The sequence below is a fragment of the Triturus cristatus genome, chromosome 7 (assembly GCF_964204655.1).
Source record: "Triturus cristatus chromosome 7, aTriCri1.1, whole genome shotgun sequence".
Lineage (NCBI taxonomy): Eukaryota > Metazoa > Chordata > Amphibia > Caudata > Salamandridae > Triturus > Triturus cristatus.
In genome coordinates this window covers 218,736,134-218,759,680 of record NC_140590.1, presented here as the reverse complement: position 1 = coordinate 218,759,680, position 23,547 = coordinate 218,736,134, and the positions used below count along the sequence as shown (strand labels likewise).

Here is a 23,547-nt window from a genome sequence, read left to right as displayed (position 1 = left end):
TTCCTCTACCAGCATCTCACAGGCTCGCGTCGGGACACTCCCAGGAGTAGCTGTGCACATTATAAAACTCAATAACATAACATAACATAAATGCTTATGTTTCAAAGTGCAACATCTGTCTGCAGATGAAAGGCTCCATCGTAGCACGTCCACCAATAATACCTTTACTCATTACAGACAGACCTCTAACATTTGTCTATTTGGATCACTGCGGCTGCTTAAATTCATACGGGGCTTACAAGTACATCTTTGTGGCAGTGGATTCATGCTCGAGATTTCTATGGGTTTGGCCTCAGCGCTAGGCTGACGATTGAACTGTTATAAAGGATTTGTGAGTCTTCATTGGGACATACACAATTGGCACATTACATTCCAGCCATGGCCCTGAGTTTAGCTCTCAGGCTTACAAGGAAGCCATGGAAAGTATGGGCGTGGCCTTGCTGTACTCTCCCCCTACTATCCCAAGGGAAATTCGGTGGTGGAGAGGAAAAACCGGGAGCTAAAGCAATCCTTAACAGCAAGGGTGTTAGGTGCGGGCAGTTGTTGGGTCAATCACCTAAATGGTGTCCAGAGGACACTAAAAATTATGCCAAGAAAATCCTTGGGAGGACGTACCCCGCGATGAGATCCTGTTTGGGACAAGAATGTGGGTACCTGACCTCAATTGTGCCAGCACAGTGGTGAATGTAAAACCATTTGAATTGAATGATCGTGTGACTGTTTTACAGTAGCTCAATGAATTCTGGGCATTTCAAAGCAACGTCCAAGTAAAACGCACCGCCACTGGGGAAGTAAAACTGGTTAAGGCAAGACCTTTCTGTGTCCCAAAAGTCAGGGACCTTGTCAGAGAAAAGATCATGGACAAGAAGGAGTTTGGGCCATACTACAAAACACCTGTACCTGTCCTGGCAGTTCAAGAAACAAGAACAGTACTTCTTTCACCTCTTGCCGGCAAAAAAGAATAGAGATTCTTCTCCATTCATCTGATCAAACCATACTATTTGGCCGATTCTCAACAGCATGCCATGTGGAGTCCTGAGTAGCCGCAGATCTCCTCTTAATTTTAATACAGTAAGTTCACTTGGAAAGACTAATAACGTTTCAAGACTCCTCTGCACAAGATGCCGGAGTAGCCAATTATGGAATGCAAATTACACCTTTTAAAACTGAACAACATCCAAATACTACTGAAACGCAAATTACAATTCGGCCCAACAATGAACTTTACATCAACGTGCCTTCACAAGAAGCAACTGCCAGTTCTACAAACACTGCTGCACTCCCAAATATAGATTGAACTGTGTCTAGCTACTTCCAAGATCCAAGTGAACCTGAGCAAATGCCACCCATCTCTAAAAAAGAACAGCTTGTAAAAACATTCCTGGCCTATATGGATACGTACTGTAGAAACTGAGCAGATATACCCTCCCAAAGGAGAGACAAACACACCAAATACAGAAATACTGAAATGATATTGCTGAGCATGCAATGGGTGTATGTTGCATTACACCATTAGATTGAATTTAAAGCAAAGAAGGGTGGCTCCCTGTGGCGCAGCTAGGAGGGGTGGGGGGCGGACCGGCCCAGGTGGCACTATTTTGGGGGTGGCGGCAGCGCGGCAGTGGTGGCCCATTGCGGTGGCCTTTATAATTTATTTGGGGACAGACACTCACTGTCTGACACTTTACAGTAGTGTCAGTCAGTGTCCCCAGTCCCCAAATAAATTATAAAGGCCGACGCAATGAGCCACCAGTGCCGTGGCCCCGTTTGAAGTGCAAGCAAGCTCACTTGCTTGCAACTGCTGCCTGCAGCGCACGCACGATGCACGCACCACCACCTGGCATAGTGGTGGTGGTGTGGTGCGTGCACAACTGGGTCTCCAAGGTCAGAGGGGAAAGACTCCGCTCCAACATTCTTAAAATGACACTGTTTTGATACTCGTGCCCCGCATTGGGAAGGCCTTGTATCGCCGCAGAATCGACATTCACGGCCACACATTACCCTGGGTAAAGGGAGCATCTCTGGAGTAAAATCATCACACACGTCGCTCACGCTGATGTAGCTTCCGCGTTACTCGCTCCTGCAACAACTAACTGACTGGGGGCGGGTACTGGTCATAACCCTCTTCAATAAGGAAACACAGAGGTGCATAATAGATTTTTTTAACTGAACATGCAGTCTCCTGGGCAATGCCAACCTTCCACGCACTGCCGGGCGGCATGCTGCCTATTTTGGCGCCCTGCCCCTCATGCTCGGTAGGAGCGGGGCCGGTCTGATGCCTTTGACTCGGCATATTGACAGTCAGTGCAGCAATGACTGTCAATATGCCGAGTGTAACAAATCTTTTTTGCTCTCCCTTTGTTGGTGTCACCACTGTCACATGCCTCTCATTGTTTTTTAAGACCTCCTAAATATTATGTTCACTTTGTAGGCTATGATCACCTCACTGGGTTCTATTATATCTTTTCTCACCTTTTCACCGTTTTTCTTATGTGCCTGAAAAATATAAAATGTTTGTGATATAATTGTGATTTATGTAATAAATTATATTTACTTCGGCTGAAGTAAATAAGCTCTCCAGGCTAATTAAGTAATTGTTTTCTTTGGCACAGTGAAATAATTCTTGGTATACTCTTTTGTCTTTTGATTAAATCAGCTGTGAGTATAATTTCTACTCCATATTACAAATGTACTATTTTGAATAAGTTCCTTGTGAACATTTTCTTACTTAACAGTAATACCCAGTTCACAGGGACATATGGGTGGCTCTTGTTTTTTATAAATACTGACTGCAGATCGGCAGCACAAGGGACAGTGGGCTTCATCCTGTGTGAGAGTACAGCAGAGAGAGAAGAGGAACAGATGGCAGAGCACGCAGTCAAAGTTTAGCCAACCACGGCTGAAGACTGGCGGGGAGGTGTGGGCTGGGGTGCGTCACTCCGAGTCCCGCCTTATTCACTACGCCATTCCCTAGTTCAGATGTGACTAACTCTGCCTTCCTTTATGTGTGGCCTGTTGTTAGCTGTACTTTCGGTGCCAGCTGCGCCCCTCGACGTGCACAAACCATGACCTGAACATTGTAGGCATTGCCCTGCAACTGCAGAAACGTAGACATGGCCGCCGGTTGTACAGTGGGATGTCGCAGAACATTCCATAAAGTATAGAACCCTGCGAATGCTGGTAATTTCACCGTTTTTATTTCTTTATTTGAAATTTTATATCACACGCAGATGACGATAAAATGCTCACAGTTTTTTATTTTACAAAAAAATGTGAGAAATGATTCCAAATAATAAACATACATATTTATAAAGAAATATTCAGGGTGACGTCAGAGCATTTTGCAATTTGTAGATACATATTTTGAGAAATGCATCTAATTCATATAAATCCATGTTAGCAAAGACGTGTTGTCTTATAGTGAACGTTAAGTCGTCAGTTTGTTCTTCACGCTACAATATTTAATTTAAGAATGACCCTGCATATGTGGCGGTGCAGGTGCTGGAGAGAGCTGCAAATAAATGTCACAAACGTAAGTGTTAGTATTAGGTGTTATGATGCATGACTATGGAGTTTTAATAGATAAATAAAAATTCCATATTCTGGGTGCTGTTATTGATATGGAGTAAGGGCCTACTTTGGAGTTTGACCGATGGGATACTCAGACACAAATGTATTACAGGTGCATTGTAACCTATAGCCTTTGTATACAGAGCACAGGATATGTGCCACTGTGTGGCAGAGTAGTCCATTCACCAATCTCTAAATAAGGCCATACGATTTTTGATGGTTGAATATCAGAGCTACAAGCATCAGTGCTTCTTTGTTTCTGGGGTTTCTGTTTTGCCCAGTGATGTGTAATTGCTGATGCTAGGTAGGTTGGTGAAGGGCTTTGAAGGTTATGCACACCGTTCTGAGTATGCAGTGTTTCTGTACTGGGAGCAAGCTCAGGCATTCTCGAACTGATGAGCTGTGGTCTGCCCTTTCCATGTTTGCAGTATGCCTTGCTGCTGAGATTAATAATAATGTTGGGGAAGCCAGGCTCGATAGGCCAGTGAGTAGGGCAGTTTCACATACCTATCTGATGACATCTAGAGACTGGACTAAGGTTTGCAGATCTTGTTTTTAACATAAGGCACCACAGCATGCACAAATCTTGCACTGAAAAAAGATCTACTATTCTCGAGTTAGGGCATGAGATAGGGGTTGCCTTAAAGCTGGTATTAGTGTTTGAGTTGGAGTGACATTTAATATTAGTGTTAGAAAGAATTAGGTTACAACTAGGATGAGGGTGATGGTTAGATGAATGGGATAGGGGTGGAACGAGGACTGGAATTATTAGCATTGCTTGGATTAATAATAGGTTTAGAAATAAATGTATGATTATGCTTAGATTGCGGGTTAGCTTTAAGGTGGGGATGAACACAAGTGTTTCTATTGGGTCTTACCGCAGGTTTATGGTTAGGGTTTGTGTTCTAGGTTTAGAGTTACAGTTAAAGTAATTGAGCTGACGAGCTTGTGGAGATGCACCTGTGCGCCTGTGAGAGGTATTGAAAGGATTGTGGCAGATTGCTCAGTTAAATTTGGTTTTACTTTGCAGTTTTAAAAGCAGCCGCATTACAGCTCGAGACGCTGGGAATGGGTGTGAGCAAAAGCAGCGCGTGGCTAACAGGGCACGACGCTCTTTCTCTGCGCCACTGCAATGCGTCATAGGACGCCCTTGCGTGTTTAAAAAAAACACGACCTCGACCACTAATAACACGGGACATGCTGCCACTCAGAACCTATGCATGCCTGTGGACTGTGCTGCCTATTTTTATGACCCTAGTGCATGCGTTGAGAAATACCCTCTTTTTCTTCAAAATTTCAGTTTGGCACAAATATTTTCTTGTCTCTTTATTCAGTGATTTTTCGACTGGCTTGACTAGAGTGTGTCAGTGTGGCACTAATTTGGCGAATCTGACAAACAAACTAGGTATCACCTACAGCTCTCCTGTCAGGTTCCGTGAATCTTACTGCAACCCCAGGGGCCGATGTGTCACAATAACTCTACCATACTCTAGTAAAAGATTATATCAAGGAGATAAGACTAAATGGTGCTCATTAATGTTGTGCCAACGTATCATGTCTTATAAATGACAGGAGGATAAGTAACAGTTTAAAAAGGAAACGCAAAAGAGACCTGAGCACACCAACAATTGTGCAAGGAGGAATACAGACTGCTTAACACCCAGCCTTAGCACAAAGGCCAGCAATTTACAAATAAATATAGAATTGTCAGAGACTGTATCGAACTCTGAGAACTATAAAGGGTCTACCACAGCAGGCTTCATTTTTGGCCACTCTGGTGAGACACTAAAATCACACACAACATGCGCCCTTTCTTTAAAAATGCAAATGAGTAAAATATCTGGTTACTACATTATCAGGACAATACCTGCCTTAATAATGTCCAGAGGGCTTGTGACACATTCATATAGGAGGGGGACTAGAATTTCCTTGAGTCAGAGAAGGTAATAACCAAGAGAAACAGGATTGGGAACACCCAGTGGTGCTCGAACAATTTTCAGAGTGGCGTCGCTACCATCAATGCTTCATCACTGAACTCACAATGTTGCAACTATATCATTTACACACGGTATGTTCGCGCACTGTCATTTATAGACAGCACAATCTCCATTGAAGGGGTCACTTAACTTGCAAAAAAAAACAGATTTACAGATAAAACTAATACAGCGCACAAACGATGTGTGGAAATCGGGTTTCAATCAATCAAACAAACAGGATTTGCATAGTGCTACTTATCACCTGTGAGGGTATCTAGGCGCAGGGGGTGGGGGTGGTGCTGCTGATGAGGGACGTTAATCGGATAACCATGTTTTTAGGCCCTTCCTGAAATCCTGCAGGGTGGCAGTCTGTGAGTTCTCCTTTGTACTGCCGGTCACCGGTGTATTCAACTGTGTAGCCTTGGACCGTGTCATGTATGTGCAAGTAACTTGCATGATCGAGGTAACTATTATTCCCCCAGCACCCCTCTTGCCCACCCCCCAGGGGCGGCAATCTGAGGGATAGCCCCAGGCGCCACAAGCTTTAGCTACGCATCTGGTGGCTCCACAAAGTTACCTTCCACAGACGTCTCAGGTGAACTAGAGAATGGTCTCCAGCACCCCCTGTGTCCTCACTGAGCAACTTGCCCCCAGGCTCTAGACCTCAGAACACTGCTCAAAGAGTACATGCCCTGTCGCTGCCTTGCATATATAGGTATGTAACAGTGTAGCATTAGGACTCCGCTGATGAATCAAGGCACAGCACTAGACCTGCAGAAATGTACCCTTGCCGTAGCCACCTTTACTCCATATCTTCTTCGTTGGCTTCTGTAATAGTGCAGTTGAAGTTCACTGCTTTACAGCAATCAGGCAGGCACGTGCAGATGGCTGCCAGTCCTGTCAAGTGGCATTGCTGGGGTGAGTAGGAACGTGACTTATGATTCTAGGTGTCAGACAGGCTTCTCTTTCATGACTGCAGGAGCCGCACTGGTGCGTAGAACTCGTACCATACAAGGAGTGACCCCGGGCTGACCCATAATTTTAGGTAGAAGAAAGTGTGGCACATAAGAGACTGTGGCCCGGAAAGTTCTGAACCGAGCTGCTTTTTAGGTTTGACCTCTATCAATTCATTCTATTATTTCCCTCTTTCATTTCATTTGTTAAAATGTTGCTGTTACATATCGGCACTATACCAGTAGTAACAACACAATATATTGCCTTTTTGTACATAAACAAGTCATAACACTTTAACTGACTTTCTGTAACGTATATTGTACAACTACGCAGCAAGCTACAACTTACAACACAAACAGCTTATTATTAAGCACTTAGGCAAAACCTAATGTATTTTCCAATGCTTGTTAATTGCCAGGAACCATTGCTGCCTCTGCAGTCATTAAAAAAAAGGCAGTTCAGCTAATGAGATGCCTGACCCAGCTGCAGAAAACATCCGTCAGAGCCTGAAAAACAAACATTGGCAAAGTCAATGGTTTTTAGCTGTGCTTTACAGAATTCCCAAAACTGAGCAGCATCGCTAAATAAATAAAAAAGGCCATTGCATCATTTTGTAGACACTGCTTATGAACATACCTACATAAGGAGAAAGACACGTTGTATTTTTATTTGACAATCCAAATTGGATCGGCAAATAAAAAGAAAAAAGTGCAGAAACATTATGGGCAGGGGATTGAAGCAACATGGAGGGCATAGATGAGGGAAGCAACAGGGAGGGCATGGGGAAGCAAATAGGTCAGAAGGGAGCTACGTGGAGCTAGGAGGGAGTAGAAGCAGAAAGGTAAGAAGGCAAAATGGGGAGGGGTAGCACACGAGGGCAAGCACATCACAGAGGGGCGGGAAGAAGCACACCAGCGAGAGGGCAGCATGGAGAGGGCTAGTGAAGCACATTAGGATGACAGCTGGAAAAAATATGCCCTCTCTGGGAATGCTTAAACAAAAAGAAAAAAATAGATCCTGAAAAGTTAGCAGAGGAAGGACACATGTAATGCATCCATGCTCCTGGGGTGGGACAGCCAGTGTTTAATTTGAGCTGGTGGTTTCCAGTGCTCGGCACCGGCACTCAATTGTCAATACTGGTGCTTGTGACAATCTGCCACAAGGTAGCGCTGCCTGACTAATTTAGACTGGAACACAACAGTTAAATATTCATTACATATACATTAAAAATGACTAATACCCGCCGCCCAAGCCAATCATATAGCTTCGGGGGCCTGGAATAGTCTGAATTGTCACACTTGTAGAAAAGAGAGGGTTAGTAGTTGTATCATTACTCACATTGACAACATGGAAGGGGCAATATGTGGCGCAAGCTGCAGGGACCTCATGACGAGCCCTGGCACTTATTTTTTTTAACAAATTAACCCCTTCCCTGCTCGTGACGGAACCGTTCCGTCATGAGCCACGGTTGCCGTGTGCTCATGACGGAACGGTTCCGTCATGACACGCCCGTTGGCGGCCGCTCCGCCTGCGCGGCGCTGTTGCCCCGCCTGTGCGGGGGGAGAACGCAAATGGGCGGAGTCATGACGGAACCGTTCCATCATGAGCACAGCCCAACCGTGGCTCATGACGGAGCGGCTCCGTCATGAGCACAGCGCCACCGCGCTGCCCCCCCGCACTCCCCAGCACCGCGGCGGAATTCCGGCCGCGGTGAAAGGGTTAAGCACTGGTGGACAACACAAAACGAGGAAGCGAACGAATCAGAAACAAGCAAATGATAGTGACAATGAAGCCAATCAATGATAAGCAAAAGGTGGACTCTAAGTGCAGTGTATGCTGACAATACGCAACAGACAGCACAAGCGGGGAGTATCCGCTTGACAAAATACCAATGCTCCAATCTGGATAGAAGGTTTGTTTAGGAGAGAGACAGCTGGGTGACGAGAAGAAGAGAGAAATGCGACAGGCGCTCCAAAGACGAAAGACTGAAGGCTAAGATCTAACTGATGATGAATGTGGTGAACGAAGGAATAGGGTGCTTTCACCACCCTCAATAACAGGCAAGCACCCATTGGGTGCTTACCACTGCTCGAGGTACTGCAGACTGGGCTTAACCATGCGGTACATGCTCTTACCAGCTCTCGGTCACCTGTGAACCGCAAATCCCATATGTAGTGCTAAATTCAGAGCATGCAGTCTGTGAATTATACATGCTGCGCTCCTGTTGATCATAACTAGGGCTCCCAGTTTTCCATTGATACTGATTTTTACAGATAGAGGCTAAAAACTATGTATTTTCCCATCTGTATTTATTTTTAAATTCAGAACAATACAGAAAATAGGCCTTCTTTGGATGATTTTTTTCTACTGTCAGTCAGAAGTGCAAGGTCAGTGGGTGTTCAGATTGAGAGGTATGGAGGATGAAAAAAGACGATAGATTTCCTAATTAAGCTTCATTAAGTGTAAATCTACAGTTATTTATGCTATTCTACAATGCAACTATTGCACTGTGTACAGCTGAAACCTTTTCGACATTCAAATGCAAGTATACATTTATCAGTTAAATACATGTGGAATAAATACCCACTGCAGATTCAATTATACAGAAAATGCAACAAAAAAATGGATAAATACAGAAAAAACTAGCAAAAAATAAATATGAATAAATACAGACGAAATATCGAAAAAAGAAATACCATAAAACCGGGAACCCTAATCAAAACGCTGTATGCACTGTGGGGTGTCGGCTGTTATTAAACACTTCTCACATCTCACATGATACCACTGTAGTAAACAACAGCTACGAATGTACCCAATCTGTGCGATATCTCACAGCGAAGCGCTATCCGAAAATATCAGAGCTCCTTTGGAAAACATAGTGCCCATTCCTAGTCGAATAATATTAAAGTTACATTGCATACTTATTTGCTTTGAAATATAGTCATTGATATAGCTAGCTGCAAAATATTAATAGTAAAACGCTTGTTCATGTTCTTACCAGAATGCTCTCTGCATGAAAAGTATTGCTCAGCGATGTCTGTGATATACAAACGGCTCTGTGAGCAGCAATAGACCACTTAAAGCTCTATGAAATCCTTATTTTCAAGAACGCCTGTTTTTGTAACATTTATTTCTGATTTTTACACTTCTCAGTTGTTCTAATTAATGTTATACGCACTGCTGATGGTAGCTGGTTTTCACTATGCGTACAGGCAATGCAACACACCACATAATACTTGCGAAATGCGAACATTGAAGCAGTAGCCTTTGTACTAGGGGTCCATTGAAAAAAAGTAAGTGAAAGCATTCGCGTTTGGGTGCATGAACAAAGAATTATGTGATATAAGCTACATTTTAGGTACCTCTAAGGGGGTGTTGAATGAATAATGTATATGAACATGAAAGCTACCTGGGTAAGGTTTCTCCGTACGGACTTCACTGTTCATCTGTTTCAAATAAAAACGAAACTTGAATTCTTGCACAAAAGTTGCTGAGTGTTGAAGCACTTAATTTGTGTCTGTGGAGATAAAGGCCATATAATCCTCAACTTCACATATTATTTTTCACAAGCATCTTGCTCCCCTCAGGACCCATCCACATCCAGATGAGCTGGAAGGGTTTATTCAGGAGAAGTGGGGGGGGGGGGTTTATGCTAAAATAGCAGCAGTAATGGGCGATCAGTAGTGAAAATGAGTGTGTTCTAATCTGAAATTTAGCTGACAAGACCCCCATCTTATTTTCCAGTTGTCACCTCTGAAGATGAGAAGATAATTGGAGGGTTCGAATGTGTGCCACACTCACAGCCCTGGCAGGTCTCACTTCAAATTGTTGGCAGACACATCTGTGGAGGGGTGCTCATTGATGCTCAGTGGGTGCTAACAGCAGCTCACTGCCTCGAGAAGTAAGTGCGATGTGATAGTACCTGTGCTGATGAATGAGCAGCGCGCCTGTTTACGTGGATTAAATGCAGAGCCATCGCAAATACACCTGCTGCTGCCTCTTCCAGAGATGTGGCCTCATTTAGAAGCAACCGCTGCAATAGCTGTTGGTATTTGAGATAGCAGGGACAAACTTGAGCATTAGTTCTGTCAAGCCATTTGGGTCCTCTGATAGTCCCTAGTCTTTTTTTTTATACATTTTCATTGGACACTGTTATTGTGCAAACACAAACAGATTTACAGCTTCAAAGGTCCTGCCACAGTTATCATCTCCTTTCCTCCACCACTATTTACCTATCTGAAACAAATATGCGATAAACTACCACAGCCAAAGCTTATCAACATTCAGTGTGAGGAGGGGGTCCCTTCCAACATCCTAAGAGGACAGCAAGTACACTGTCAAGGTGTCAGGGGCCATATATTCTTGGATTTCACGGTCCTGGCAGCTCTTGAGCGTAAACCTACATTTATTCTTTAAAGCAGAGATCTTCAAACTAAGGGATGGGCTCCCTAGGGGGCCTATATTAATTTCAGAAAAATGGCAACTTGTGGATTTTATAGGTGGTGGTGCACAAATTTGTTAGCAGAGTATAATGCACAAGCGTAGCGAAGGAGCTTGAAGTGTCTACTTCTTATAGCCACACGCATGCACCACCCACCACATATAATACTTACAACATGCAATGACGTTTTGACACCTCATACCATATTGTACTATACAACGACAGGCCACACCATACCATAATATACGACAGGCCAAGCCATGCCATATCATACCATAGGACAGGCTACACCATTTCATACCATCACACACAATGAGAGTCCATACCATGATATACAACGTGGCTGAAAAAACATTGCTAAAGCTTATAGATCTTGCATAGGCAAGACCTATTGGCTTGGCCAATGTTTCTCTAATGAGAGGTGGTAGAGCCAACAAATTAATAGGGAGAGCTGAGTCAAGGGTTTTCCCTGGCTCTAGGAGCCCATCCACAAGCGGAGCTTCGAAAATATTTAACATGTAAAAACTTCATGTTAGAATATGAAAAGGAGTTTTCAAAATTCATGAAAGTATGTTTCACACAGTAAAGCATTTTACCTTGCTACATCACATTATATATCTGATTGAGAAGTGTTTCTTAAAAGTAAACATTTTCAGCAAAGAACTAGGACACAAACATTCCTGCCCCTGCCCTGATGACAATGCTATTACTAAAAAAAAGAGACAGGTTGTTAGAACTGGGGTCACCAATTCCGACACGGTAGCTTGGCGCGAGGCAGGAAGGCACCCGAAGGCAATGTGTAAAGCAGTTATGGAGCACTCACTCACACAGACTCAGTAATGCGCACACAATGAAAAGACACCACCCCAAGTTGGTTTGTAAAACAAGATCCTTTATCTAATTCAAGTCATGGCGAATAAATTAATTTCAGTAATAGCGCAGATAATTTCAGGGCAACAATAAATTCATTCAAGTAAATGGAGCAGTTAATCTCAGGGAAACAATTAATTCATTCAAGTAAATAGAGCAGATAATCTCGGGGCAACAATTAATTCATTCCAGCCCAAAACAGACGCAAATGCATTTAGGGACATCAGGGTGTGAATATAACATCACAACATTGCCTAGGTAGGGGGCCATCAAGGTATCATGCCCAACATTTATGCAGTCCTTATCCCATAAAGGTAGGTCTTCCTGTAAGCATGGTCCCCACAGCCTATTTAGTGCACTCTGAACAGTACATGGAACCAGGGCTAATTCAGGTTGCAGAACGTCTATCACCCAAGCAGTCTTATGCCCTATCCGGCCCCAACAGCTTCACATTATAGGTTTAAATGGGGCCTTCAGGGCCCGGTTGCAGTTCCCTGTGGGGAGGGGCAGTCACAGGGCTGCCACTCTGATTCTGAGAGGCTCCTCGGCAGCCCCGCTATCCCCTGCGATCTCCGCCCTCCCCCAGGGGGGTTACCTTGGTGCCCCTGGCCTCAGTAGGCCTGCGCTGCTCTGTCCTGGCCTGCGGGGGAAGGTCGGGGGCTTCCGCTCTCCTTGGAGCCCCCTGGTCGGTATTCAAAGTTGGCTCCGGGCCTTCCGGGTCTCTCCTCGGCCCGGGAGCCAATGGGGTTGTGGCGTTCTGGGGGCCGGGCACGGGAGACAATTGGATGGCGGCTTCCAGAAGGCGTGGCCACAGGAACCAATGGGGCCACATCTGCCACTAGACGTAGCCGATGACGTCTCTCTCCAGGGCCTAGCGCGGCCTTCCCTACTACCGTGGCGGCCCTCTCAGGCTTCGGGGGCCGCAGCAGAGATCTTCAGCGGCGCCTGGGCCGCGGCGGTGAATCGGGGTGCAGCGCTTCTCCTTGACCCAGCGCTCACAGGAGGATGCCCGGCCAGCGGCGGTGAGTCTCCCGCGCTTCTCCTCTCTGTGGCGCGGGGGGGAATCGGGTGATCTGGGGCACAGGGCGCGGACTGTTCCAGCTCCAGGTGGCACACTTCGGTCCTGGGCCCACAGCGCTTCTCGGCACCAGCGCTTGAGAGTTATAGCAGGCAGGGGGGCACAGCAGCAGTTCGGCGGTGTTGTGGCAAGATAGCACTTAGAGGCAACACAGCACTTGAGAGTTATAGCAGGCAGGGGGGCACAGCAGTAGTTCGGCGATGTTGTGGCAAGATAGCGCTTACAGGGTACACAGCGCTTGGGGACAGTGGCAGGAGCCTGGTAGCTTATCATTCAGCAGGCACGGAGCTCATTACCTTGTGATCCCTGTCAGCAGCGCTCACAGCAGGCAGTCCCCTTCTTCCTTACAGCGCTGAGTTGGTCCCCTGGGCTCCCCCTCACTGGGCAGGATCAGCAGGCTGGCAGAGTCCCTCATCTAACTTGGGTACAGCAGGGCCTAAGCTCAGTCAGTCCCAGTAGTGTAGGTTTCTCCCCTAGGCCCAACCGCCTATGCTCCGGCAGAGGATCCCCCAGGTCCAGTGGTGCCCCAACTGACCAGTTCAGTTTCCCTCCTTTCCCCTTATACCCCTAGGTCAGGTGACCCTCCTGTAAAGGCAGCAAAGCATAACCCCTCTTAGGACTGGAAGGTTCCAGGAGCTTCCACATGTTGGTCTATGGGACAAAAAGGCGGGACGGCAAAGATACAGTATCAAGATGTCCCAGCCTGCTCCTAACTACTAGTGCGTGTATTCAATGGCCACTCCGCAGTAGCAGGGACCTGTGGCAGTCATGTTATTAGGAGAGAGCACCTGCACCTCAGCACTGTTTGGCAGTGGTAAGGTGCGCAGAGGCCTAGGTCCAACAAAAAGATGGTGGCAAAAATGAGGCGACAAGGGCAAAAAAACGGAGTAAGACCACCCTAGGGCTGACAGGTCTAACACAAGTGTACACTATATTTCTACACTACGGGCCTCATTATGATGCTGTTGGAAATGGGTCTGACCGCCAGTTGGAATGCTGCCCGTAATCCCAAGGGAGGCTCATTCTGCCTGTGGGATTACGATGTCGGGTTTCTGCAGCCTTTCCGTGCCGGCCGGCCCCGACACAGAAAGGCTGTCAGAACTTGACTTTGGGGGCCCCCAGCAGGGCCCTATAAAATGCACAGCTTTCGGTTGGAAGCCGAGTGCCCCCCTGTTGATCCCTGCACCTTCTTTTTTACAATGGGAGCATGCATTCCAGACGGAATACATGCTCCTATTGTGAAGTATTGGAATGCGACTGAACAGTGTTCGGTCGCATCATAATTAGTCGGTCTGGAACGCTGCCTGGGGTTCTGTCAGTCCCATGACCGAGACAATGTCGGGCAGAGGAAACTCCCCCCAATATCGTAATAGGGCCTGTTAGAAATGGGATTTCTGGTTGGCTAGGGCTTGCGCCAAAGCCAGGCAGGAACCACCACTCTAGTCAGGGCTGGGGAGTTACACGCCAAAGATAACCCCTGCTCACCCCCTTGGTAGCTTGGCACGAGCAGTCAGGCTTATCCCGGAGGCAATGTGTAAAGCGTTTGCGCACGCACACAGCAACAACACCCTAGGCCCACCACAAAAGAAACTCCACACAAGGTTATATATAAAAAATAGCCTTTGTATTATAATAAACACATTAGATGATAATCACATAATTTACACTGTGCCAACCGGCACTGGGCAGAATTTTACAAGGGACTATTTACACGGGACAGGGCCACATGGAACACTGTCAGAATCAGCACAAATCACCAATTGTACATGTAGAACATATACTAACTGTAACACAAATTATCACTGTAGAGCACAACCAGTAACTACTGGCGCAATAATGACCTCAGCGTCATCACACTAGAATCAGGTATAAATCCTATCCTGCATCCATCACAGGGGCATAAACACATTATGCAATTTCTCATTAGTCTAACGTATTAGACCTAACCACCTAAGTATAACTACACTAGGGGCGTACATCACACAGGGAGGTATAATCTCCCTACCCACAACCTAAACAGGTAAAGCAACCTCCTAATCATAAAATACCTCTTTTAGAGGTATAACACAGGGTGCGTAAAACATACTACATTAATTACATTTCCTAGCGGCACATCACATTGATATATGAAGCACAATAACACCTAAATCACATTAGGGTCCAGGTTGCGCCAGAACCTAAACGTAGCAGCTGCCCACTACTTGCTGGGCAGCTGGGGGCAAGAACAGGGCCTAAACGCTGCAGCTGGCACTAAGTGCTGCGCAGCTGGGGAAGTAGAATGCGGCATGGGCTCTCAATGGCCCTGGGAATAATACCCAAAACGTTGGAGCCACCTAGGCTCTAAAACAAAATGTCCCCCAGTACTGCGGAGCCACACGGGGCTCCTCTGGCCCTGTAAATAAGTATGGCCCACGTTGGAGCTCAATAGTGCTCAAGACAAGCAGGTCCCAATCGTTGGAGCGGCCCCCCCCCTCAGGCAGGGGCCACTCAGCAAACCGGCACCGATATGGGGCCTTAACATGTAGGGGGACACAGGCCCCAAGGAATAAATCATGTCCCAAGTTGGAGCGTACTGGCGCTTGAAAACATATCTGCCCCCAAGTTGGAGCTGAAATAATAAGTTGATGCGGGGGCCTGGCACATCTGTGCCCTTGGCGTTAGAGCCACACACAGGCTCTAAAAATCCAAACATGCCCGCCTCGTTGGAGCGGCCCGCTGCACAAACGGGGCCGCTCTGACCGGGTGCCTCTGCCAGGCACCCTCCACCGCGAGCCCCACTCACCTGGGCTCTTCGTTGGGCTAGGCAGCAGTCCTCTCTCTGCGGTGGCAGTGGGCGGGGCTCTCTTGCTCCTGAGAGCCCCGCAGGTGATCCGCTGCACCACTCCTCACCCGGGCCATGCTTTACCCGGTCCCTCGTCTCGAGACCGGGACATTGGATATGGAGCCCATGAGGCTCCGGGCTGGTTCCTCTTCGGGGCTCCCCTCAGCTGATGGGAGCCCCGCAACTCTTGCGCCGCTTCCGCCCCAGCCGCTGGCCCCGCCCACGTCACAGGCAGACTTGCCTGACTTCCAGGCGGCCGCGGCTGGGCAGCAAGTAAAAGGGTCCCAAACAGTCCTGCAGGCATCCAGGGGCAGGGCAGGGCCCAGGGAGGCAAGCCTTCCCCTGAGCCCCAGCAGCAGCACGCCCCTGGTAGATTCAAGTCCAGAACAAGAACATTTTCATGGGGTCACAGCCCCTCTTTTATACACCATTTCCCTTTGTCCCAAGGTGCAGGGAAAGGGCGAACCAGATGCAACTGGTTCTTGAGCACTTTGTTTTGCTCAGCCCCTCTCCCTATTCACAGAACAGGCCAGGGTCATCAGTCGCACCACAGGGGGCAGAGCCAGCATTGTGTGGGGAAAGCCCAGCCCTATTCAGGTCCCAGGTGTACTCCTCCCTGCCATCAACATGCAGATCTCTCCACCCACCACCGGGGCAGACCCATCCTGACTCCTGGAGACAGACACACCAGCCAATCACAAGCCAGACAGTCACTGCACATTTATGCCAGCGTCTAGAAGTGGCACTTCTACACTAGCCCTAGTAACGCCGCACACATCATCGCGCAGCATTCACTCTCACGAGTTCGCACATACCAAACTCGGCCCTGCACTCCCCACGCATCAGGAACTAACATGGTCACTCAGATCCCCTATGCATTCCTATGGGAGGGCAGGTCAGTTTCACTCAATGTAACCCAGAGCGCACGCACTTTACACTGGGACACAGTGTTAAAGCGCCTAGAGGCCTAAATCCACTAATACACCATAGGGAAAAGGCTAGGATAATGCAAAAAGTTCTAGGGGTGAACTTGCCAGAAGGGCCAAGTCCAACAGGGCCCAACACGTCATGTTTTCACTGTATTTTGGTCTAGAGCTCTATTATACATGGTTCAACCTAATACTAGCCTATTAAATCAAACACAAGAGAGGTTTCTTTTGTACAGCACACATCCTGAACTCACATATTTGAAGTTGCTCTCATATGTGGTAATGAACAAAAAGAAGACAATGAAATAAAGTACTGCCTATGCCTAGGATCACACAACATGATCTAGCATGGAAGTCAGGATTGAGCCTCCATTTTCCAGTTTCAGATTTCACAATTCAGCCACTATAAGCCTATCACTTTCTGACATCAAAGACAAGGCTTTTTCTTAACTACTGAAGGATGAGTTTACAGACTTTGTGACAGAAACCTTGTTTTAGTTTTAGAAAATTAAAATTGCGCAAACCTTGCAGAAGGAAACAAGAGTACTTCACAATGGTCAGCCAGGGATAGAAAGTGTAGAAGTACACAACTAATAGCCATTGGCAGTGCTTATCTAAGGTGAGCAGCGAGTATAAAGGCCTAGGTGAAACTGAGGTTTCGTCCTCTGTGGCTGCACTGCTCGCTCAGGCTGGTAAGAGGTACGGCAAAGAGCAGCAGGGTCAGCCCAGGCAGCAGTCAGAAGTGGCGCATCAAAAGCCCCTGCAGGTCCCGTGATGCAGGGGGCCCCCAGGCTCCAGGGGCCCCCTCTGGCACTGGCAGGTCGCTGTCCTGAAAGCCCCAGACTGGGTCCGGAGCATTGTTAGACCAGATTTTCACTCAGCAAGTCAAGGATTTTACTGCCACCATATCTGCTAAGTAGTTTAATCCTAATTCCTCATGTACAGAAAATGATGGGGTACACTGAGGAACCTTTAGAATTTGTTTCAGAAACATATTTTCTGGGATCTGAAGTTTGTTGGTCGCAATATAACCCCAATATAACCCCAAACCTTTCTTCCGTACAGAGCCTTGGATATGCAGAAATACTGCTAGAGCTTTATAATGACGCCAGGTACCTAGTCTGTGGGCATAACTAGGAATAGCTCCAATGAATTTGTTCATATCGCCAACTTTCCTCTCTAGCAACTGGTTCCAATTCAATTTTTCATCAAATAAAATTCCCAAGTAAGGGAAGGCCGGGACCATGGTAAAGTATGGACACCTACTTTGAATGTCTTGGAACGGGTCCCCCGAGGGCCAACTTTCAAAATGGACAACTTTGTGATGTTGGCTGACAAGCCTAACCCATTCATAAAAGGCAAAAAATCCATCAATCAGGGCCTGTAGGCTCATCGGTGTGCGTGCAATCAACACTGTGTCATTGGCATATATAAGACCTGGGAATGCTTCCCTGCCCACTCGAGGGCAGTCTGTCTGCAAAGATGTCAGTGCTGCCTCTTAACAATTAATATATAAGGTAAATAAAAAAAGGGGCTAAAATGCACCCCTGACGTACCCCACTGGTACAATTAAAATGATCATTGAGTCCTGCCCCCTGTGAGTGTCTAACTGCATCTGTGGTGTGGGCATTGAGGGTCCTTAGTAGATTTACAATGGCAGGCTCAACCCCCAGGGAATCTAGTATGGTCCATTGTTTTTTGCGGTTTACCCGGTCGAAAGCAGAGGTGAGGTCCAGGAAACCCAAAAAAAGGGCACCAGGTTGAACAAATGTATATTTAGAAACTTTTAAATAGAGGTTTAAGCATTGCTCCGTGGTTGATTTCCCCATTCAGGAAGCCATACTGTGCCTCAGAAATCATATTATTCGACTCGGCCCACTCAGAAAGCCTATTAAGTAAGACCTGCCCCAGGACTTTGACTGTGGAGTCGATGAGAGAATTGGGGTGATAACAATAGGGGTTATTCTTGTCCTTCTTCTTAATGATCAGAACAATCGTGGCAGTATAACACGAAGGTGGCAACATGTTCATTACATTTAACACCCTCGTCAGAACCGGGCCCATACATCAGTATTATCCTGTAATAAGTCTGGGGGGACCCCATTAGGTCGAGGGGCCTTACTCCGGGCCAGGCCCTCAATGTCCAACCACACTTTATCCAAGGAAAATATTATAGTGGTGTCAGTCTGGGGTAACCCTGTCTCATGAGTAAATTCCTCGCTTTGTCCAAAATTATAAACCCCTTTGAAGTGGACGATCCATTCTTCCGGGGTGATATGATGACATAAAGTGGGTTTCAGTGAATTAGAAAAACAGGGTCCATTTCTTACTTGCCATAATAACATGCTATCCCGCTGCTCACTTGCTGTGGTTAATTCGTTCCATGTCTGCCTTTTTAGCATTCGTGTCCGGTCCTTGAGGGCACCCTTGTAGTTGATGCGGCTATTGGTCACCCCTTCTCCATCCCTGGGGGTCTGTTTCAAAGCCCTCTTCAAAAGTCGAAGGGCCTGAGAACACTTTTTATCAAACCATTTTGGATGTTCAGGGATGGGCTGGGTTGCAGGAACTATTAATAAACTAGCAGTTGACTGCGTGATGGCAATACATGATTTAATACTCTCCTTATCAGATGCTGAAGGCTCTAGGCAGGTTTGAATCTCCTGTTGTCGAGTTTTAAAAAGAAAATAATTAAAAACCTTAGGGTCTACCTGAGACCAACGTAAATGCCTCCTCTGATCAGTTAAGGACAGTGAACCCGCAGATGTACTAGAATGCTTCGGCCTGTTACCCGCCCTTTCAAGCACTAGTGTCAGGGGGTTGTGATCGCTATATGGACTATGTAGGGTCTTAAAACAGAGGGAAGACCCTCCCAGCGAGGCAAAAACAAAGATATAGTCAATGATCGTTGCGTGACCCCTGCCTTTATATGTTGGGGTAATAACAGTATTAAAAGGATCCGGCCTCTTATCCATGGTAAACACTAAATCATAGAAGTGTAGAGATCATTCAATTCAACACCTACTGGGGAGTGCTCCATATGCAGTCCCTCCCTAATCATACATGTTTGTAAACTTTGTTGAAGTTGTAATGAGTCAGGTCAGAGATGGCATTTAAAATCCCCGGCTGTGATTAGGTTATCTAGACAGAGGCCCTCTCCCAGTATTGTGTCTAGGGCCCCTCTCAGGTCCCTTTTTGACATTATAAAAATGTACTATAGTCCGGCGGAGCGATGTTCCCACCACTCATTTGAAGCCCTGGAGCACTTTGAAATCCCACTTCAGTTGCTTCACAGACCCACCAAGATCAAGAGCTACAAAAATAATAAGACCTCCTCTCGCTCTGCCTGCTCTGGAGCTTACCGCTGGGAGGAAAAAGGTTTTAAAGCCCTCTGGAAAGAATTTATTCGCAACCTCCTATCTTTCTTGGAGGCAAATAATAATGAATAATCTGATCAATGAAATCTACCCTGCATCTGCAAACATTGCAGATAACCCAGCCATGTTCCATGAAACAAGGCTTAACTCTCCCACTACCCTGACTATGGGTCAGGAGAGGAGTTATGACACCTTCTGGCTGGGTTATGGCGACTTCAGTGGAGAGCCTGCGTTTGGATACAAAGGAGCTTCGTAGTCTGCCAAAACCTGTAAGGGGGACCTTGGGGAGGGGTGTATTAGTAAAACATCTGGTGTCATCATCTGTGAATCAGTCCAAATCATTAAGGTCTGCCAAGGGGGCATAGCGATTAAACAATGCATTCCATCCACCACGGGCACAATCTTCCCCCCTACAGGCAAAGAGATGCTCCCTAGTTATGATGTTGTTAGGGGGCTATAGAAAAAGCCCAGCGGTAATATTTTAATATTAGATTGGGGAAGATAGGACTGGGATGAATGTTTCAGGATATTGCATGCCAAATCAAGGCATCTGGGAGTAATGATCATACAATCTCCTTCTAGACTCTTCCTCAAGGTCCCTATCCAGGAAATTCCTTCCCAGCTACGAGGGTACATGACAAAGAGCAATGGGTAGTAGGAACTTGCTGCTTAAAACCGGTCTCAGATGATTTAAGCCTGGAAGGGATACTCTGGCAAGCGAGGCCCACTATCACAACAGTATTGGTATGGGTCGGCCTCTACTCAGATGAACTGTAAGAGGCTGTTTAGTGCATTTAACTTGGGCCTGAGGGGTTGAGGGTAAGGGAGCTTTCGCAATTTTATCTAAAAATTGGGTCATTAACTAAGTCAATGTCTCTATGATTTTCAGTTGTAGAAGATACCCAAACTCTTTAATGTCCAATGTACATATAATCAGTCCCAGTCCCCTTCTGAGCAGTTTGCATTATTTCACATTTTTTAATCTTGCATTTCCGCTTAGAGGGTGGAGGCGTTACTGAGTCCTTTCCCACTGGTGAAGCTGGGATAACCAAACTGTTATTAGGACCAAGAGATGGGAGGTTAGAACTGGGTCTAGCTAGGTCCATCATCATGTCCCCTCTGTCAGGCTCCTGCATGATCTCAGATGAGGCAGCCAAGTGTGGAGCTTCCCTAGACAGTGATAAGGATGGGTCTTCAGATCTTACTGGATCAGCAGAGAGCCTCCTCAGCTCCCGACCAATCTCTTTTGAGATGCCCCCACCACCTTCACTAGGAACAAATCAATGGTCGATCCCTTTAAACCGATGGGTGACGTGGGGGCCACAGCTTTCCTTTTCCCCATTTTTACCAGAATGCTAATGACCTGGGAGGGGTGCAGGAGGAGTGTAGAGGCACTCGGGTTGGACCACAGGAACATCTGGCCCACCGAACTGTGCTAAACTGATTGTGAGATCTTCTGGTGTGTCTGTTGCTAGCTTAGCTCCTTATTTCAATCCAGCCCCTCGAGTTTAAAGATGCAGGATTTTTCCAGCAGGACCAAGAGAGTAGGCCCAGCCCGGCCTCCTCTGGCCGCTGACATGGTCTTACCCACGCACGTCCTGTGCAGCGGGAGTCCCAGGCCATTTTAGTAGGTGCCTCTGGGCATGGAATAGCTGGCGCAGGTTGCATCAGTTGCCGTTAGTACCACTGGGGTGTGTAGTCCTGCCCCACCTCCTGCTGTTGCAAGCATCCTGCGCAGCGGGAGTCCCAGGCCATTTTAGTAGGCAGCTCCACGCATGAAATAGCTGGCGAAGGCTGCGGCGTCGGTTGCTGCGAGTAACGCTGGGGTTTGTAGTCCTGCTCCCACCTCCTGGTGTTGCAAGTGTGTGCAATTCCAGCTGCTCGGTCTTCTTTTTATTCTTTTCTGACTGCCCTCAAGATGCCATGGGCCAACACCCTTTTAGCCTATTAACAGACGCCGCTCCAGTTTTAAGAGAGGCGCCAGTCTCTGGCCATGAGAAGCATCATGCAGATAACAATGCTGTTTTAAGAGAAACAATGAGTGGCCGTAAGCCTATCTGTCATCTGTGACATATTTTGTAATGTATATCCTGGCTGGGAGTGCGTGACAAAGGGAAAGGGTCCTCAAATATTACTCAAGCCTCTTCCCCACCATTTTTGATAATCACCCTGTGGATATTTTTACACTTTAAAGTCTGCCTGAATAGTATGTTTGGCAATCATGTATTTTTAATTGCATTTTTAAAAGGGGTAACATAACTTAACTGTAACGTTTAAATATGTGTATGCATATTTAAAACATTTCCAATTTAATGGGCACTGGGAAATACCTTGTTGGAGATCAGTGTACAGGCAACTTGCAGTAATGGAGAACAAGCTGCACCTAAATTAATCAAATGGTGTGCAGGTGAGGCTGTAGGCACGTCTGAAATTAAATACGCTTACATGCAATGGTTTTTCTTGTGTTCCAAGTCCTTAATCTAGTTAAGTATACATGTGTTATGGCCAGACACAAAGTTGACGTGTTTGTGGCATGAAGAAGTGGGCAATGACTCTGCATACAATTCCAGCTGTTTGTTGTACTATATGAGATCACTTAGTAATTGGTCTTGGTTGGATGCTGGACCACAGCCCCAGCACATTGCGATCCTACACTTCCCAAGCAACAATGCTATTGTGATGAATTTCCTCAAGCCAGCAGAAACCAGCTTAACAAAGCCTGAACTGCACAAATTGGGCTCTAGTGGGATATAAAACCCATAATTTCTATAGTTACCCCAGTAATCATGAGCAAGTATTTGAAAACCTAATGACAGCCCTACTACAAATGAAAGAACCCAGCATCCTCTGCTATACATATAGAGTGCTTTTCATCAAACTTAACATAGTGTTCTAAATTCTATGACGAAACTTGAAATGTAAGATGTGTAATTTGCTATTGGGCAAGAGGACACCAGTCTGTGAACAGCAGCAGGCCCAGCCTACTTTTTATAGTGGATTGTCTATTTGAAACATGGCCCCTTTTTACATGGTCACCTCCATTTTTCACTATATTTATTGCTGGTATTTTAACGCCTCACACAGTGGCACTGCTATCCAGTGCCCAGTGCATGTGCTGTGACCCTACAATGTCTAAAATTGGGCTAATCCCAGATTAGCATATTTATCTCTTCTGTAAAGACAAAGTATATGCTGAGGTGAGTAAAACTAATGGACTGGAAAGTTAAAATATCACAACTGGACTGCAGCACTTATATTGCTATCCACTAGTGTCACGAGGAAAACATGACTTCTGGTCTACCATTGCAGCCAGACTGCCACAGTTTAAACCTGCCAACCATTCAAAATAACACTTTTAACAGAGGTAACACCTTCCCTTTAAATCTTATTAAGTCATTTATTTTGTTTCATTTATTAGTCTTTATTTCGACCAAATTGATCATAAAAGACACAAATATTTACAATATCACAAGATAAAAATCCGTTATTCCTTTGGAACTTTTACAAAGGTATAATAATACATATATTAAAAAC

General features: G+C 46.3%; 1 protein-coding gene across 1 annotated transcript in view; it reads left to right on the top strand.

The window, feature by feature from the left end:
- The window catches only part of LOC146809259 (trypsin-like), a 148,740-nt gene that overhangs the window by 57,605 nt on the left and 67,588 nt on the right, over positions 1-23,547 (top strand). Inside the window, exon 2 of the mRNA XM_085616081.1 lies at positions 10,245-10,401. Within this exon, the coding sequence (XP_085472207.1) occupies positions 10,245-10,401 (157 nt within the window). The remainder of the gene's footprint in view (positions 1-10,244; positions 10,402-23,547) is intronic.